Source organism: Staurois parvus, unplaced genomic scaffold (assembly GCF_062004578.1).
Source record: "Staurois parvus isolate SC_StPar_1 unplaced genomic scaffold, SC_StPar_1.0 ptg000639l, whole genome shotgun sequence".
NCBI classification, from domain to species: domain Eukaryota; kingdom Metazoa; phylum Chordata; class Amphibia; order Anura; family Ranidae; genus Staurois; species Staurois parvus.
Genome location: NW_028318435.1, coordinates 3,602,588 through 3,621,731, shown reverse-complemented (window position 1 = coordinate 3,621,731; position 19,144 = coordinate 3,602,588). Strand labels below are relative to the sequence as shown.

At 45.4% G+C, this 19,144-nt stretch overlaps 1 protein-coding gene across 1 annotated transcript in view; it reads right to left on the bottom strand.

Annotated features, from left to right (window-relative positions):
* MAML3 (mastermind like transcriptional coactivator 3) overlaps window positions 1–16,738 on the bottom strand; it is a 483,261-nt gene extending 466,523 nt beyond the window's left edge. Inside the window, exon 1 of the mRNA XM_089693893.1 lies at window positions 15,516–16,738. Coding sequence (XP_089550019.1) covers window positions 15,516–16,043 — 528 coding nt within the window. The 5' untranslated portion in view covers window positions 16,044–16,738. The remainder of the gene's footprint in view (window positions 1–15,515) is intronic.
* Window positions 16,739–19,144: the final 2,406 nt, after the last annotated feature.

Below are 19,144 nucleotides of genomic sequence, written 5' to 3'. Positions count from 1 at the left end.
AACATGCAAACTATGACAATTTAAAACATTTATTTGATATGAATTACTTTTTTTTCCTTTGACCAGCAGCATAGGCCTAGAAGCTCCTCCTGCTTATGTTTCCTTGCAGACAGGCTGGGAAAGAGGTGGGTTACATGACAGCTGACTATGAAAAAAGGTACTTAGATGTGTGGGTTTTTTTTTAAATACTGTGCCATCATCCATATACCTAAAAAGAAGGGAGAGTAGAAATGAGGATTCAGACATCTTGGGGAGGATTTACTAAAGCCAAATAGGCTTTTCACTTTCCAAGGAGAGTAGCACTTTGAAATGGAATTTTCCCCAGGAATGCAGTGAATGTGATGAAATTTAACTTTTCAAAGAATACCCAATGACATTCAAGGAAAAGTTAAATAAAAAAAACAACAATATTTTTTACTTGCACTTGATTGGAAAATGAAAGTCACCTCCTTCACTAAGCTCTGGGGAAAATTCCCTTATAAAGAGCAGCTTCCCTTTCTAAGTGAACAGTAAGTCACCCCCCTTGCCTCTAGTTTTCCCAGGTGGAACTATAATCCAGTGGACCTTTCAGAAACTTTGGATGCACAGATAAGCTTTGGATGGTCTGTGTCACTGTCCTCTCCATGTCAGTGCCTCCTCTCGTGTCACTGTCCTCCCCATGTCACCGCCCCCCCAATGTCACTGTCATCCCCATGTCAATGACCCCCCCCCACATGTCACTGACCCCTCCTTACATGTCACGGCCCCCCCATGTCGCTTCCCCCCCACATTTCACTGTACTCCCCATGTCAGGCCCCCCCACATGTCACTGTCCTCCCCATGTTATTCCCCCCCCCCCACATGTCACTGTCCTCCCATGTCAGTCCCCCCCCCTCATGTCACTGGCTCCCCATATGTCACTGTCCTCCGCATGTCATGCCCTTCCACATGTCACTGCCCCCCACGTTATGGCCACCCATGTCACTGACCCCCCCACATGTTAGTGTCCTCCCCATGTCACGGCCCCCCATGTTACTGTCCTCCCCATGTCACAATCCCCCCCCCATGTAACTGTCCTCTCTCCGATCGATGATGCTCCCCAATACGCATCTTTGATTCATCTTGCTGGAGCATCGGCGGTGGCTAGTGATCCGCGGTGTGTTTAAGTGTAATCAGCAGTGCAGCAGAAAAGGGGTTACCTGTGTCAGCTCGATGCTAATGTTGCTGATCGGCGATCGGCTTCTTATGCCTAAAACTGTGACATGCGCAGTTGCTTCAAGGGGGACAGATCTTCACGGGAGACAGACCTTGCTGCTACACCGGTAAGTTTCAGCACGCCGTATACCGGCTTATAAGACGACGCCCCGGCGTATAAGACGACCCCCAACTTTTGAGAAGATTTTCATGGGTTAAAAAGTCATCTTATACGCTGGAAAATACGGTAGTGCTGGACCACAGCAAAAATAATGCATGCACTACTTCACAAAACACAATGCAAATTGATTTCATAGCACTTACATAGTTACATAGTTAGTCTGGCTGAAATAAGGCAAACGTCCATCCAGTTCAAGCAAAAAAAACAAGTTATAATCCTTACTCACATTTGATTCAGAGGAAGGCAAAAAAACCCAGCAAAGTATGATCCAATTTTCTCCTGCAGGGGAAAAAATTCCTTCCTTATCTTTCAAGAGGCAATCGGATATTCCCTGGATCAACTTTACCTATAAATGTTAGTATCCAGTTATATTCTGTGTATCTAAGAAACAATCCAGGCCTTTTTTAAAGCAATCCACTGAGCTGGCCAGAACAAACTCTTGAGGGAGTCTATTCCACATTTTCACAGCTCTCACTGTGAAGAAACCTTTCCATGTTTGGAGATTAAATTTCTTTTCCTCCAGATGTAAAGAGTGCCCCCTTGTCCTCTGTGATGACCTCAAGGTGAATAACTCTACACCGAGTTCACTATATGAACCACTGATATATTTATACATGTTGATCATATCCCCCCTTAATCTCCTCTTCTCAAGAGAGAATAAATTCAGTTCCTCTAATCTTTCCTCATAGCTGATCTCCTCCATGCCTCTTATCAGTTTGGTTGCCCTTCTCTATACTTTCTCCAGTTCCCCAATGTTCTTATTGTAAATTGGTGCCCAAAACTGAACTGCATATTCCAGATGAGGTCTTCCTAATGATTTAATACAAGAGAGGATTTTGCTCTCTTTAGAAACCGCAGCTTGGCATTGCATGCCATTATTAAGCTTGTGATCTACCAGAAGTCCCAGATCCTTCTCCACCATTGATTCCCTCAGTTGTACCCCCCCCAGTATGTATGATGCATGCATATTCTTAGCCCCCAAGTGCATAACCTTACATTTATCAACATTAAACCTCATTTGCCACGTCTGTACCATGTGATCTGGTTCAGGCCAATGCTTTTAGTTTGCGAACTACGTTTGTGGTGTAGTTAGCATTGCATTGACACCCGCTACAGATCGCAAGTGCAGTGCATTTTGAACATAGTACTAAAACGCGCACAGCACAGCTTTCCTGCACTGTGTTCTGGTGTGAACTGGCCTTAAGAGGGGATGCTTGAGGGGGACTAAGACATTGCTTATCCCAGCATTTTTAATGCCCTTCCCCCTCTAACTGAAAGTCTAAATACATCCTAAGACAGGAAATGTGTTGCTGGCCGGGGCACCAAGTGAAAAAAGGCTACTAAAGAAAATAATTGCATGCACTTTAACCAATGGTTACATTTCTGGTCGTTACTCTAGATTGCCTCCCAGGCAAATACTGCAGCAAGTGTCACTTCTCTGTACAATGTTACTGTAATAAGTGATTTAGCTGGCTCTCAGATTAGACAGAATGTCTTGTGAATTCTACATGAACGTATAGATCCCTAACTAGGAAATACAAGTGACTTGTGTGACTCAATAGAGCAAAGGCCAATTGCATACAGTCAGCTAGCATAACATGTTGCAGGTTTATGATTTTTAACACATTCTCCATGTAGAACACAGTCCGCCTGAAGCTTGAAGAATTCCACTCCACCACAAACAGGCTCATGTCATTACAATAAAAGAAGAGCAGACAACTGAATATAAAGGCACAATCCACGTCACAGCAAATACAAAGAACAAGAATCCTGGCAATACTTTTCATTCACACGTATCAAATGCTATGTGCATCTTTTCTCCAAATAATGATACTTTCCACAACAGCGCCCTACTAAGAATGCTTACATTATGCAACTGTTCTGGTATAGACAGGCAGATAACTGAAAAGGGTTCTTTTATATATCATTTTTCTATCACCTACTGCAGGGGTCTCCAAACTTTCTAAACAAATGGCCAGTTTACTGTCCTCTAGACCAGTGTGTCCCAACCTTTTTTCAGTCAAGGCACCTTTTAAAAAGTGTGGGTAGTCCCGAGGCACCTTTTAAAATTATGGACAGTCTTGAGGCACCCCATTCTAAAATAGGGTGTCCATAATTCTAAAAGGGCACCCCATTCTAAAATATGAGAAACTATTCTAATAGTTTTTATAATGCAGCAACATCCACACTTGTAGGACACCCAACATTAGAGGTGATTTATTAACTAAAAGGCAGGCCTGTCCACCCACTGGCTTGAATATACGTTTTGGGCAATTTGTAGACATTTTGCAAAGGCACCCCTGGATAAACCTCAAGACACCCCAGGGTGCCTGGGCACCCTGGTTGAGAAAGGGTGCTTTAGACTTTGAGGGGGCTGGACTGTGGCCAGTGGGAGTAGAAAAGGTCTAGATGTCACTGGGAGTAAACCATGCCTCTTCATTGGTGTCAGTGGGAGGAATAGCACCCAATCTTTGGTGTCAGTGGGCCCCATTGTTGGTGCCATTGTAAGGAATAGTGCCCCATAATTGGTGTCAGTGGAAGGAATTATGCCCCATTTTTCATACCAGTGGATACAATAGTGTCCCAAGGGCCAGATAAAAGAAAGCCAAGGGCCAAATCTGGCCCCCCAGGCCACAGTTTGGAGACCGCTGACCTACTGCATAAACATACAAATGCAGTAGACAGTGACAATCAGAATCATCAAACTGAACTGGCCAAGAAAGGTTGCTTTGGGTAACCATATGAAGTTATCTGCTGTTATTCAAATCCAGAGTCCATAGAAGCAGCTACACTTTTGGGGGGCCATTCACACCAGGTGCAGTGGGTTGCATTTATCAATGCATTCCCACTGAACATACAGTCTAAAATCTGTTAGCTAATCGTCATAATTCACATCATTGCAGTGCAGTGAAAAAAGTACAGCAAGCTGCCTTTTTTGCACAATGCAAATGCGTGTAAATGCATGTAAACATGAATAAATGCAATGCAGCACAGCACACAAAAAATCCCAAAGAAGAATGACAAAGAAAGTGACCTCAAAGGAAATGCAATTAGACAAGATCCTATAAACGCATAGGGAAAATGCATTGCAAACACATGTAACTGCGCATCAAAGCTCATTCAGAAACCTGTGATTGCTGGTGTGAAGAAGAGCCCAAATTTTCTAGCTTGTTACTAGCTATATGGTGGAAATGCTTTCCTGAAGTTTCTGTTTCTAGGAAAAATTGAATTACCATCAATGAAAAGTCCATACGTCAAAGTGATTCCAGCAATTTGTAGCTGTCATTGTGTCACCTGCTGCATCAAGCTCAAAAAAGTACAGGAGCTTTTTTGTAAATCGCATATTTTTTGGCCCCAGAGACTAAGGCTCCGTTCACAGCAATGTGCTTTTTTAGTGCTTTTTGCAGAAACAAACTAGAGTCCATTTAACATGATTTCCTATGGAACATGTTCACATCTATGCTTTTTTGAGCTGCTGCGTTTTTGGAAGGGTCAGGGACTTTTTGAAAAGCAAAAAGCAACGTTTTTGCTACAATTTCAATGAAGAATATGCTGAAATGCATGGTAGTTCGTTTTTGCCGTGTTTTGCATTTTTAATCTGCCCAGCAAAAAAAAATTTCACTTAAAAAAAATAAATAGCTGAACAAAACGCGGTATAAATGCATCAAAAACGTGTAGAAAAATGCAAAATGAACTGCGAAAAGCACCGCAAAACGGACAAAAAGCAAACTGCATAGGTGTAAACAGGGCCTTAAATGGAAGCGCCTGGTAAAATGGTTTACTCATATTTTTTAGGTGCTCCCATTTAAACATCTACAAGCCCAAAACATGCATGACAAGCTGCTGCACAACTTACTTTTTGTGTCGGTCAGAAAAAGCAACATTGTTAACTTCTGTAACTAAGGAGCTTGGCACACCAAGGATTTCTAGATGCATTGACAAGTTTTGTAGCCAGCTACAACAGCAACTCTGCAATAGAGATGAGCTTGGCCATTCTTCTAAGCCATCTCTAACTGAACTCCAAACTTGCACACTTTTTCTACTCCCATGTTCTGTGGGCCGGGTCATTCCCCTCCTGCAACTCACATAAACAAAGATTTGGGGCCTGCAGTTCATTGGAGTAAAAAGTACAAGAGATGAGTTAGGGCCGGTTCACTCCAGGATCACATAGGAATGCGGCCCATTTTCCAGTGCGATTCCTGAGCATCCCCGTGCAGTGCATTTTTCTGCCTATTCATTTGAATGGAACCAGAATGCATGCATGTACTACTTTTAAATATGTGCCACACCAAATCTCATGGTACTGTGGTATCATGCGATTTGGTGCCTGCAAATACACTACATTTGCAATCTGTGTTTGGAGTGCCATTAACAATACATTGGCTCCCACAGCAGATTGCAAGGAATGTGCGTTCTGCATTGTGTTCTGGTGTGAACCAGCCCTTAGAGCGGGGGTGTCAAACTGACGGCCCTCTAGTTGTTGCGGAACTACGAGTCCCATCATGCCTCTGTCTGTGGGAGTGATCCTTGTAATGGTCAGTGTTGCAATGTCTAATGGGACTTGTAGTTCCGCAACAGCTGGAGTGCCACCAGTTTGACACCTGTACCTTAGAAGGATGGCTGGGGTCATCTCTACTCTACAATCACCAACAATTTGCTAAAGAAAATAGTTAGAAAGTTTTGTTTCTACTAGAAAGTTGCTGGTGTGACACAGCCTTTGTGCTGCATTCATGTGCTACCTACCATACTGACAGTAAATACCAGCAGGAAACTTTATTGGGGACACGTGCTATCCTGAACTGGCCAACCGTATACTACAAAAATCAAAGGCCCAGTACTGAGACAGGGCACTGTGATGTAGTCAGTAAGCTATGTACAGTGCCTTACTGGCCCACACCACCAGCCTTGATCTGTCTGCATTGCATGGACAACCACAGAGACCCAGTGATGACATCACTGTGTGAAATGAAAACAGAATGGTTTTATTTAAACATCTTAGCATGTTGATAAGTGTGAAGGAGGCAGTGGGGAAAGTAAAATAAGCATTTTAAACATCAGCTATAAGTTAGAAATCACTTTTGAAATAAAGTTTTAAGTACGTAACAGGGCAGAAAATGCACTGAAACGCTTGGCCTCGAAATGACAGATACATGGATACATATCCTAAAAAGCAGCGGCAAGCTCTGCTAATGTTACATATTTGTGCCTAGAGCCTGTGATATCTTTGGTTTCAGTGAGCTTGTCAGCTTCCTGTTTAAAAGAAGGGGAAAAATAAAAACATGTGTCTGATAGACTCGCGCCCAGGACTCCTCCCCTCCTATTCCACATCCAGCAACTGAGAAGCAGACAAGGGGATAACCGGACACAAAGGCTTGGAAGCCTCACTGGTGGTGGAATCATTCCAGTAGCTAGCACACAGTACGGAATATTACCATAGGTCCTATGACATAGCCTTGGCTGATGGATTCTCCAATCTTGCTCCATATAGCAAAGCAAAGCAAAAACATTCGACATGTATGTCTGTATACAATCTTACATTCACAGTAGAGGCAATATTGCTACTATACCAGACACATATACAACACCATGAATGTCGGATATACTGTAGATAAATATCTTTTTCCTATTTGATACTAGTATATAAACAAGGGCAGCATTTTATGGTTTCATTAGTCTTTGTTTTAGGTTTGCTTACACCAAAAGGGCTCATGCACACGGATGCATTCGTCCATACATTGTAAAAATCGGTAGTCACAGATAGTGCATACAACCCGCTGCTAGCAGACTCAAAATCAATGACACTTGAAATATGCAGCAGCTGTGTGCACATCAGAGTGCAGGGCTATATGACCCAGGAAAGTCCACCTTCGGGGCATACATCCCTGTACGCATATAGTTCTGTACAGGAATATACAGTCCCTGCATATTTCAGCCTGTCATTGATTTAGTTTTTTTGTTTCAATATTTTTATTGAAAATTAACATATATACAGGTAAATAAAAGTACCACTATGGGCCCCTGATGGCCATGCAGAAGAAACTCACAATGCAGGCGAGACCTGTCATTGATTTTAGCTGCTACCAGTGGAATGAACACACTACCTGTGACTCCTGGGTGCCTGATTTGTACACTGTACAGCAAAATTTGTCCACGTACATGAACCCAGAGCACTAACCACTTGCCCTCCAGAGCATTTACCCCCCTTTCTGACCAGGCCATTTTTTGCAATACAGTGCTGCGTTACTTTAACTGGCAATTGCACGGTCATTCAACGCTGTACATAAATTAAATTTATGTCATTCCCCCCCACAAATAAAGCTTTATTTCGGTGGTATTTGATCTTCTCTGCGGTTTTTTATTTTTTGCACTACAAACAAAAAAAGACTGACAATTTTGAAAAAAAAAATTTTTCTTTGACTTTTTGGTATAAAACATATCCAATAAAAAAATTTAAAAATAAAATTTTGGCATAAATTTAGGCCAAAATGTATTCTGCTACATGTCTTTGCTGAAAAAAATCCCAATAAGTGTATATTAATTAGGTTACGTGAAAGTTGTAGCGTCTACAAACTATGGTAAAGTTACTGGAATTTTTTTTTTTTTCATTGTGAAAAAAGTGCAGCGCTACAAAACCAAATGTGTATATACCTCCTTCAAAACAATTTGAATGTATAAATCAATCAAAAATTATACAGAAATAAGTGCACTAACCAGTTCCAAAATAGTGAATAAAATAGTAATGTCCCTTAAGAATTAAAAAATACTATCTATCTATCTATATATATATATTAAAATTTTTAATTTTTTTTTATACTAGTAATGGAGGCAATCAGCGACTTATAGCGAGGCTACAGCAGACATTCTGACACTGGGTAGGAACTGACTAACTGCCGCTGACATTTCCAGTGACACTATTAAAAAGCACTGACACTGTACTAATGACATTGGGCAAGAAGTTAATATCTGGGGCGATCAAAGGGTTAACTGTGTGTTAGGGAGTGTTTTTATTGTGTACTGTGTTGTGTTTTGCTAAGCAAACCTTCTGCTTTCTATCTCTCTGCTGTGCAGAGACAGAAAGCAGCACATCCTTGCTGACAGGAGAGAGATCTTTGTTGTTTACACACAGATCTCTCCCCTCTCAGCTTCCCCGATGATCACAGAGTCATGGTCGAAAATCGCCGCCTGGGACCCGGTGATTGACATCCTCAAGAGCCAATAGCAGTGCGGGTAGTGCGCGCCCCTACCTGGAAATGCAAAATCACGTATAATTACGTGATTTTGTCCAGTGAGGCCGTCCTGTAGCAGTACATCTGACATGGCGCAGCAGGCAAGTGGTTAAAGTGTTTGTAAACACTAAGAATACTTTTCTCTTATTTGCTCCCTTGTTTTTTAAATATAACATTAAAATGTTTTATTATATCTGTTCAAAATGTGAAAAAAAGCTGTTCCTCCAGACAGAAATCTTGTGAGTTGGTAATGTTCTGTGCTCACTAGACTGTTATCAGTTAGCCTTGTTTCCTGCTATCTCGGTGGAGTACAAAGTGCATCCCCCTGTAATGGGGAGGTGTCATGTAGTCCTTTTACGCTCCCTTTCCTAGGCAGACAACGCTGCTCAGCATGGTCGTCAAGCTAGGACAAGAAGGTTGATAACAGCAGGATTACCCAGTATAAAATAAAAGAAAAAAGAAAACTAATCCACTACACTACAATCAATTTTTGTTCTTGGGGTTTGGATTTGCTTTAAAGAAGAACTTCAGCAGATAAATGAATTCATACACATACTTTACGCCATCTTGGCACAAACAAATTATGCAGATGCCACCTCCATGTGGCCGATGGTGAATACTATACACTGGAAGTGGACCAAAGGGAAAGGAGTGGAGGATTGGTAAGTATATCTTCTTTTCTATGTCCCCTAGATCTAAACAAGCGATTAATCCTTGCAATGTGGGTGCAGCTCCACTGCAAGGCATAGTTCTTACATTTCCCAAAGTAAAGGTTTATTACACCAATGGGAAACCGCTGGAATACCTGCCAGAAGAGGAAGCTGCTTGCTGTATATTGCATAGTCTACAACAGCAAATTACAGATTCACCATCGGCCACATGGAGGTGGCATCTGCATAATTTGTTTGAGCCAAACTGGTCCAAAGTACATGTATGGATTTATCCCATTCTTGGGGGTTCTTCTTAAGGCAGAACTCCGCTCAAAAGGGGAAGTTTTGCTTTAAGGCCTCCTTCCCCCCTCCTCTTTCACATTTGGTGATATTACCTAGGCAATCTGAGCGGAAGTGCTCCTTCCCCCCTCCCTCCCTGCAGTCATACAGGACACGGCACAGGTCACAGAAGACTGCAGGACCAATCACAGTGAGCAGCGTGGCTCGCACATGCACAGTGGGCACCTGGCTGTGAAGCTGCAAGCTGTCACAGCCGGATGCCCACAGCTAAGATGCCGGCACCCCAAACCGAAGACAGTAAACAGCGCCCCCTTGGGTGAGCACACCTCTGGATCCAGGGACAGCTAAGTGTCTGTTTGTTACTAACGTTTTTGGTGCCGCTGACTTAAAATTTTTACAAAAATAACTGGAGCTCCACTTTAATATTACCTTCTTTAAAGTGGAACTTCAATCTCTCAACCAATATTAACTCATTTTAATCCTTATGTTACTAGGGTTAGTAAACAGATAGGAAAGCCTAATATTTTTACTTGTTTTCAGTATTTTTTTATATTTCTTCAGTGGCTTTATGGTTTCTGGTCTAGGCCAAAATGATGTCATACAATCCTAGGAGTCTTCATGGGCATTTATTTTCTTTCATCTAAGCTAAGCACCCTCCAGTCTGCTTGCCTGAGCTAAGGGCAGATGGATTCCAGGAAGTAAATACTACATGAATCATCTACCCTTACTCAAGATGGCCGTGGCTAGCAATGCTAGGTGGGTGTTTTTCAAAATGATCTCTCACCAAAATTAAGTGTAGAGACATGGATGGATGGGTGAGTCTGCTTTAAATATTAAGAAGGAATTAAATCTTTGGTTTGTGGTGCTCTGGTACAGTTAAAGCAGAACATCACCCTAAAAGGGAAGTTGTGCTTTATTTCCTCCTCCCCCCTTCTAACTTTTTTGAACATTTTTTTTTTTTGGGGGGGGTTACCTAGTTTTGGTAGGTACCTGCTCCCACTTCCAAGGGAGAATGTCACCAGCACACCAAGGATCACCAATATGGGTCCAAAAGTTTTAATGAACGATCACATAGTTACAGCAAGGCAACGTTTTGGAGTCTCGCAGGACCCCTTCATCAGGCACATGACGTTGTGATGTTGGTCACATGCCTGATGAAGGGGCCCTGAGAGACTCCAAAACGTTGCCTTGCTGTAACTATGTAATAGTTCATTAAAACTTTTGGACCCATAATGGTGATCCTCAGTGTGCTGGTGACATGCTCCCTTGCTGATTCTGTTCGGTTCCAGACGAAAGTCGTGGCAGCACTCACTTATACACACAGCCATTTTTAACACAGGAACGTGTGCGTTTGGATTGTACACTTGCCTGCTCCCACTTCCAGTTGGATTGCGTAGTCCATTCCATCGGAAGTTCAGCTTCCCCCCTCCCTGCCTGCAACCCCTTGGGAAATCCTCCCTTGCTGATTCTGTTCGGTTCCAGATGAAAGTCGTGGCAGCGCCCACTTGTACACATAGCCATTTTTAATGCACAAACGTGTGCGTTTGGATTGTACACTTGCCTGCTCCTACTTCCAGTAGGATTACCTAGTCTATTCCATCAGAAGTTCAGCCTCCCCCCTCCCTGCCTACAACCCCTTGGGACATATCACAGATGCCAGGAAGCTGAGGGACCCCTGACATGAGGCTCGTGCATGCGCAGTGAGAAGCCGCCTGTGAACCCGCAAGCAGTCCTTACTGGTTTCCCACACTAAACATGCTGGCTCTGGGGACCCGAAGACCGCCAAAGAACTGTCTGGGGTGAGGGAGGCGCTGGATCTTTGGAAAGGTAAGTGTCCTTTTATTAAAAGTCAGCAGCTACAGTAATTGTAGCTACTGACTTTTAATTTTTTTCAAACAAGCTGAAGCTCCTCTTTGAAGTTTTGCTTTGAATGTTGTGGAAAATGACGAAGCTTGTTAGACCAAGAACACCGTAACAAATAACAAAAAAAAAAAAAAGGATATGCACCCAGGTGTAAGCAAACAGAGCCATACAAACAGATACATTTTGTTTAATAAATACGGCCATTATAATGTGTATAACAACACAAAACATTTTCAGCATGTGTTCTACAATGGAAATCCTGCACTCGAATGGGAAATGTGACAAGAATAGTATAATTAAACACATCATGACAAATAAAAAGAGTCCGCGTTACAATGTCTATAGACCTTGGGGCATAAAGCGGACTAATATTCAGCATTAAAAATTAAACCATCAAAAAAAGGATTTTTATATCTTCACTTGATTTCCTGATATTTGTGGTATACCGTGTGATCTGCGCCTATTCTTTTGGCGACATTAAGGAAAGCCAGGGTATTTGTTGGAATTAAACTCTGCCCCCTCTGCTAGGAAGCATTGAGGAGACATGATCTTCTCTTTAGAGCATTATATGAAGGAAGAACAGGGCTGATTCTGCCTTAATGCAGCAGAAGCCAAATAAAAGGAGGGGGGGGGGTTGCTTCCTGTAAGATATCTTACCAGTCTAACAGCATCAGAGTCAGAGGGAAGGAGGAGGGAGTGAGGGAAAATAGCCACTACTGTGCAAACAACCCTCCCCCACAACACACACACTTTGCCACTCAGAAGTGAGCAGCAAACAGCCAAGCCTCAGCTCTGACAGTGTCCTGATTACTGAAGCAAAAGATGTACACTTTACACTTGTACCCCACCCCCAGCCTAGAGCTCCTCCCTGGCTCATGACTGTATTTAACCACAAAAATCCAGTTGTCTACATTTAGCATGCTGCTTTCCTCTTACACAGAGCCTTGCAAACATGTGCACTGGAAGAAAGAGCAGCCTTTAATATTCACATCAGAAATGCACCATATTCGAATCATTATGCTAATAATCATATTAAATAAATATATCCATTTATAGAGATCAGGACCTTACGTTTAAATCTACACTTGTATTATTTTGTATAGCATGCAAGGTCAAGAAGTGAGCTACTACTACTGATCTGTAAAAGTGTCAGGTTAGGTGAAGCAGCATTGACATTTGCCATCAATTAAAAGAGTTCATGTGGTCCAAAGTGCTCCTATGAACACCCAGGACTGAATTAAAACCTGTTCCGTCAATGAGTTCTTCAACCTTCTGACTGTAGTAAGTTTTCTGATAGCTCTGAAATCATATACAAATACAATCTGGATTACCTATTCCTGGGTAAACACTATTTACAGGTGATTTATCAATATGGATACAAAACAACCAGCAGATTAAGTCAAAAGGCTAAAGGCATCCATCAAATCAATAATAATATATCACATGTAAACATTTATGATCATGCAGAAGCAAGAAGGACTCTTGCAAGAAAGATAATTTGAATGTGTTTTTTGTTTTATTGGTATATATATTTGTATTTAGTAAAAGATATCCATCTTCATTGATGGCAGCGTATATCCTTTTGATTTAATCTACTAATCCACTGGTTACATAGTCTTGATTTGACAGGTCTCAACTCCATGATCCTGATTATACAGTTCTGAACTCCATGATCCTGGTTATACAGTTCTGAAATGACAAGTCCGAACTCCCTGACCATGTTTCCATAATCTATGTGTTTTCAGATGTAAAATGAATTTAAAAAAAAAAAAAATTATATATATATATATATATATATATATACACACACAGAGAGAAGCACACATCAATGTTAGAGGGTATAGAGTAAAAGTCTGAAATCCACAGCTAGGGTGATAAAATAGTAAAGGGCATGATCTGCGGTTTCCCAGGTCATGTATTGCTCAGTGCAATGAGCTATGAGATCAGTGCAGGGGTTAATGGCAGACAGCGCATAGCCCACACAATGACTTGGAATCTAGCTGTCCATTGTTACATGATCAGTCTACAAGTCAGTGCTGCACTCAGGCAGGCTAAGCCACTTAGGAGATAAAGCTGAAGTATCATGACTGTTTCCTGCCAAGGACTACACAACAGCAAAGCATCAAGGACGCCAGTCTGTACCATCATTCAACCACCATGAAGCAGATACTTTCTAACAAGGCACAAAATCGACACTAAGACCTTCATCAGCTGTCACTTCCAAGACACACACTACAAATACAGTACTATAGCATCTTTCCCCAACACAACTACACAAGTAGCCAGCAGCCAATGCCATAGGAAAAACAAGTGCCACCTACAAATATGAAGCTAAGCTGTCCCCAAAACAACATTACACGTACAAGTCACCTACAGACTAAGCCATAGGAAAAGCAAGCGCCATCTGAAAATACAGGACTATGGCAGCTGTCCCCAACACAACTACACAAGTAACCTGCAGCCAATGAGCATAAGAAAAGCAAGTGCCATCTCTAAATACAGGACTAAGGTAGCTGTGCCCAGCACGACTATACAACTAATCTTCAGCCTATGCCATAGGACAACTAAATGCCATCTTCAGATATACGTCTAAGGTAGCTGTCCCCAGTAGAACTTCAAATAACCTACAGCCAATGCTATAGGAAAAGAAAGTGCCATCTTCAAATATAAGTCAACGGTAGCTGCCCCCAGAACAACTTCACAAGTCACCTGCAGCCCATGCCATAGGAAATGCAAGTGCCATCTTCATATAGGCCTAAGGTAGCTGTACCCAACACAACTATACAAGAAGCCTGCAACCAATGGTCATAGGAAAAGCAAATAACCTCTACAAATTTAGGGATAAGATAGCTGTTCCCAGCACAACTACTCAAGTAACTTATAACACATGCCATAGGCAAGCAAGTGCCATCTTCAAATATAAGTCTAAAGTTGCCATCCCCAGGACAGCTACACAAGTAAAGTCCATGCCTTGAAAAGCAAGTGCCACCTACAAGTATAGGACTAAGGTAGCTGTCCCCAACACAGTTATACAAGAGGCCTACAGCCAATGGTCATAGGAAAAGCAAATGCCATCTACAATTATAGGACTAAGGTAGCTGTTCCCAACACAGCTGTACAAGAGGCCTACAGCCAATGGTCATAGAAAGAGCAAATGCCATCTACAATTATAGGACTAAGGTAGCTGTTCCCAACACAGCTGTACAAGAGGCCTACAGCCAATGGTCATAGAAAGAGCAAATTACAACTTCATATAAAAATCTAAGGTATCTGTCCCCAGAAAAACTACTGAAGTAGCCTACAGCCCATGCAATGGGCATGCAAGTGCCATCTTCATATATAAGTCTAAAGTAGCTGTCCCCAGAACTAATTCCCAAGAGACCTGCAGCCCATACTATAGGACGAAAGTGCCACCTACAGATATAGGACTGAGGTAGCTGTCCCCAACACAACTATACAAGGAGCCTACGGCCAATGGTCAGGAAAAGTAAGAGCCATCTTCATATACAAGTCTAAGGTAGCTGTCCCCAGAACAACCACTAATGTAGCCTACAACCCATGTCATGGGCAAGCAAGTGCCATCCTCATATATGTCTAAGGTAGCTGCCCCCAGAACAACTACCAAAGTTGCCTACAGCCCATGCCATGGACAAGCAAGTGCCATCTTCACATATATGTCTTAGATAGCTGCCCCCAGAACAACCACTCAAGTAGCCTACAACCCATGCCATGGACAAGCAAGTGCCATCTTCATATATATGCCTAAGGTAGCTGCCCCCAGAACAACCACTCAAGTAGCCTACAACCCATGTCATGGACAAGCAAGTGCCATCCTCATATATAAGTCCCCAGACCAACCACTGAAGTAGCCTACAACCCATGCCATATTAAAAGCCAGTGCCATCATACTAGGCTCATTGGCTGCCAAAAGCAGGCTTCCCTCAAGTTGTGAAGAGTTGGAAAGTTTGGAGGCATTGCCCATTTCTCTTAGCTCCACCCCTAAGCCCGCTCTGAAAAGAGAAAACACACGGGATAACCCCCTCCCTCCACCCCCTTCCCCCCCTGATGCCAAGCAATGAGCCTCCATCTGGAGCACCAGTGCCCACTAGCTCCCCCTCTTACCATGATCAGAGTGTGGTTCCTGTGCTCAGCTGTGCCGCCGCTGCCCGCTAGCTCTCCTCCATCCTGCTGCTGCTGGTGGTGATGCGGATGGTGGTGCTGGTGGTGGTGCTGTTGTTTGCTCCCCCCCGCCCCAGCAGTCGGAGCCGCAGCAGAGCCGGCAGAAGCTGCCCCTTGGCCGGTGCCTGACTTCTTGGCCCTTTGCTCTAGTGTCCTCTGGTAGAGATTCACCGTGTCCCTTCTCTCCATTTCCAGTTGCTCGGCCTGGGCTTGCTGGTACCTGCTCTCACAGCTGACATGGTGTCTCCTGCAGCCCTCTATCCTCTGCCGGAGCCTCTCCACCACGGTGCTGTGCTTTGGAATGCTCACGTTGCTGCTATTGTTCGGCGCATTGGGGGCAGCAGTGCTGGGAGGGGTACTATTACCACTGTGACTCCCGATGCCGGTGCCGCCGCCGCCGCTGCCCAGGGCACTGCTGATGCACAGACTACTGCCGTTGGTGGAGGCAGCGGGGGCTGCGAAATCCCCCATGCTAGTCCCCGTGCACACTATTTTGGAAAAGAAGTTTGCAAAACCCTCCCAAACTAAAAAAAAAAAAAACCCACAAAACCTGTCAGAGCCCCACACTTTTTTGGGGGGGTTTCTCCAAGGTGCTACACCGGATCAGGAGGCAGGTTGGGGTGCATGGATGGCCCCCAGACTCGTCCCCCAGGGTGCTGTCAGCAGATGAGCACGTCTTCTTCTTCTCTCCACACTCCAGCTTTTCTGATCCATTCCCAGGAACGATCGGGACGTCCAAGGTGGCCACACATGCTGAGTGTCAGTGTGCGATCACTAGGTGGACACCACACACACACACATGGCCTCACCCCTCCTCCCCACTCCCAGCATTATCACACAAAAAAAGTTTACTGGGGGGTGCAGCAAAGCCGACAAAGTACTTTTTGGTGGATCTCTGGAATATTAAAAGAAGGCAGAGGGGGGGTGGAGGGTAATCAACAAGGGGGGGCGCACAGAAGAAGCAGCCAATTCAGTGCAATGTATGTTTCTACATAAGTCGTAAATCCTGATGGAGAGAGGAGGGAGAGGTAGGTAGGCAGGTAGGTAGGGTGCTCAGGGGGGGAGAACACACAGCAAGAGCAAAAAAAAAAGTAGAGCACTGGAGCCTGGTGAAGGGAGCTGATAGAGCACGGCTCTGCTAATGCTGTTGCTTCTGCTGGTTTTGCTCCTCCTGCCACCATCACAATGATCAAGTGCTCTCCTCCTCCTCCTCTCTCGGCTTCCTCCTCCTTCATGCCAGCGGAGTGATATCAGGACAAGAGCTCAGTAAACAGCAGCAAGAGGCCGTGAGGCGGCCCCGGGGACCAGGTGTAAAACCAGGAGTAGAGTGCACGGCTCCAGCACAGGAGTGGAGCTGGGGAGGGCGGAGGGAGCAAGACTGACGGGGAGAGAGCAGGGCAGACTGACGGGGAGGGAGCAGGGCAGACTGACGGGGAGGGAGCAGGGCAGAATGGAGGGAGAGAGCAGGGCAGACTGACAGGGAGGGAGCAGGGCAGACTGAAGGGAGAGAGCAGGGCAGAATGAAGGGAGAGAGCAGGGCAGACTGACGGGGAGGGAGCAGGGCAGAATGAAGGGAGAGAGCAGGGCAGACTGAAGGGAGAGAGCAGGGCAGAATGAAGGGAGAGAGCAGGGCAGAATGAAGGGCGAGAGCAGGGCAGAATGGAGGGAGAGAGCAGGGCAGACTGAAGGGAGAGAGCAGGGCAGAATGAAGGGCGAGAGCAGGGCAGAATGGAGGGAGAGAGCAGGGCAGAATGACAGGGACAGAGCAGGGCAGAATGAAGGGAGAGAGCAGGGCAGACTGACAGGGAGGGAGCAGGGCAGAATGGAGGGAGAGAGCAGGGCAGACTGACAGGGAGGGAGCAGGGCAGAATGAAGGGAGGGAGCAGGGCAGACTGACAGGGAGGGAGCAGGGCAGACTGAAGGGAGGGAGCAGGGCAGAATGAAGGGCGAGAGCAGGGCAGAATGGAGGGAGAGAGCAGGGCAGACTGACAGGGAGAGAGCAGGGCAGACTGACAGGGAGAGTGCAGGGCAGACTGACAGAGAGGGAGCAGGGCAGACTGACAGGGAGAGAGCAGGGCAGACTGACAGGGAGAGAGCAGGGCAGAATGACAGGGAGGGAGCAGGGCAGACTGAAGGGAGAGAGCAGGGCAGAATGAAGGGAGAGAGCAGGGCAAAATGAAGGGAGAGAGCAGGGCAGACTGACAGGGAGAGTGCAGGGCAGACTGACAGGGAGGGAGCAGGGCAGACTGGCAGGGAGGGAGCAGGGCAGACTGACAGGGAGGGAGCAGGGCAGACTGGCAGAGAGGGAGCAGGGCAGAATGAAGGGAGAGAGCAGGGCAGAATGAAGGGAGAGAGCAGGGCAGAATGACGGAGGGAGCAGGGCAGACTGGCAGAGAGGAAGCAGGGCAGACTGAAGGGAGAGAGCAGGGCAGAATGACAGGGAGAGAGCAGGGCAGAATGGAGAGAGCAGGGCAGAATGACAGGGAGAGAGCAGGGCAGAATGAAGGGAGAGAGCAGGGCAGAATGACAGGGAGGGAACAGGGCAGAATGGCAGGTAGGGAGCAGGGCAGACTGACAGAGAGGGAGCAGGGCAGACTGACAGGGAGAGAGCAGGGCAGACTGACAGGGAGAGAGCAGGGCAGAATGACAGGGAGGGAGCAGGGCAGACTGGCAGGGAGGGAGCAGGGCAGACTGGCAGGGAGGGAGCAGGGCAGAATGACAGGGAGGGAGCAGGGCAGACTGGCAGGGAGGGAGCACAGCAGACTGACAGGGAGGGATCAGGGCAGAATGAAGGGAGAGAGCAGGGCAGACTGACAGGGAGGGAGGCAGAGGACAGGCAGAGAGGCAGATGATAGGCAGTGGGGCAGAAGATAGGCAGGAAGGCAGAGGACAGGTAGGGGGACAGAGGACAGGCAGGGAGGCAGAGGGCAGGCAGGGGGAAAGAGGGGAGCCAGGGGGTCAGAGGACAGGCAGGGAGGCAGAGGACAGGCATGGGGTCAGAGGACAGGCAGGGAGGCAGAGGACAGGCTGGGAGGCAGAAAACAAGAAGGGGGGCAGAGGACAGGCAGGGAGGCAGAGGACATGGAGGGGGGCAGAGGACAGTGTAGCCACTCAACTTTTCACCTTCCCTTCATTCTCTGTGCACAAGGGAGCGAGCTCCTCTCCAATGTTTGTCTCACTGCCTGTCACCCTCTACACATGGGTGCTGTTTTCTGGGAGAACAGACCTCAGGTTGAAGGAGCAGTGAAACTGATGGTGTCACTGACAGAGATGTTAAAAGCGTACAGGCACAGTGGGTGGTGCAGGGGGTCATGGAACTGGCAAGAAAGGGATTTGCTGTGCACTGATCTCCTTCATTAACCCCTTTGTGAATGCAATACATCTTTTATTTTATTTTTCTTTTTTTAATTTAGTTCTTTTTGTTTTACTTTATTTTTATTAACCACTTGCCCTCCAGAGGATTTACACCCCTTCCTGACCAGGCCATTTTATGGGTTACGGTGTTGCGTTACTTTAACTGACAATTGCGCGGTCATGCAACGCTGTTCCCAAATGAAATTTATGTCCTTTTT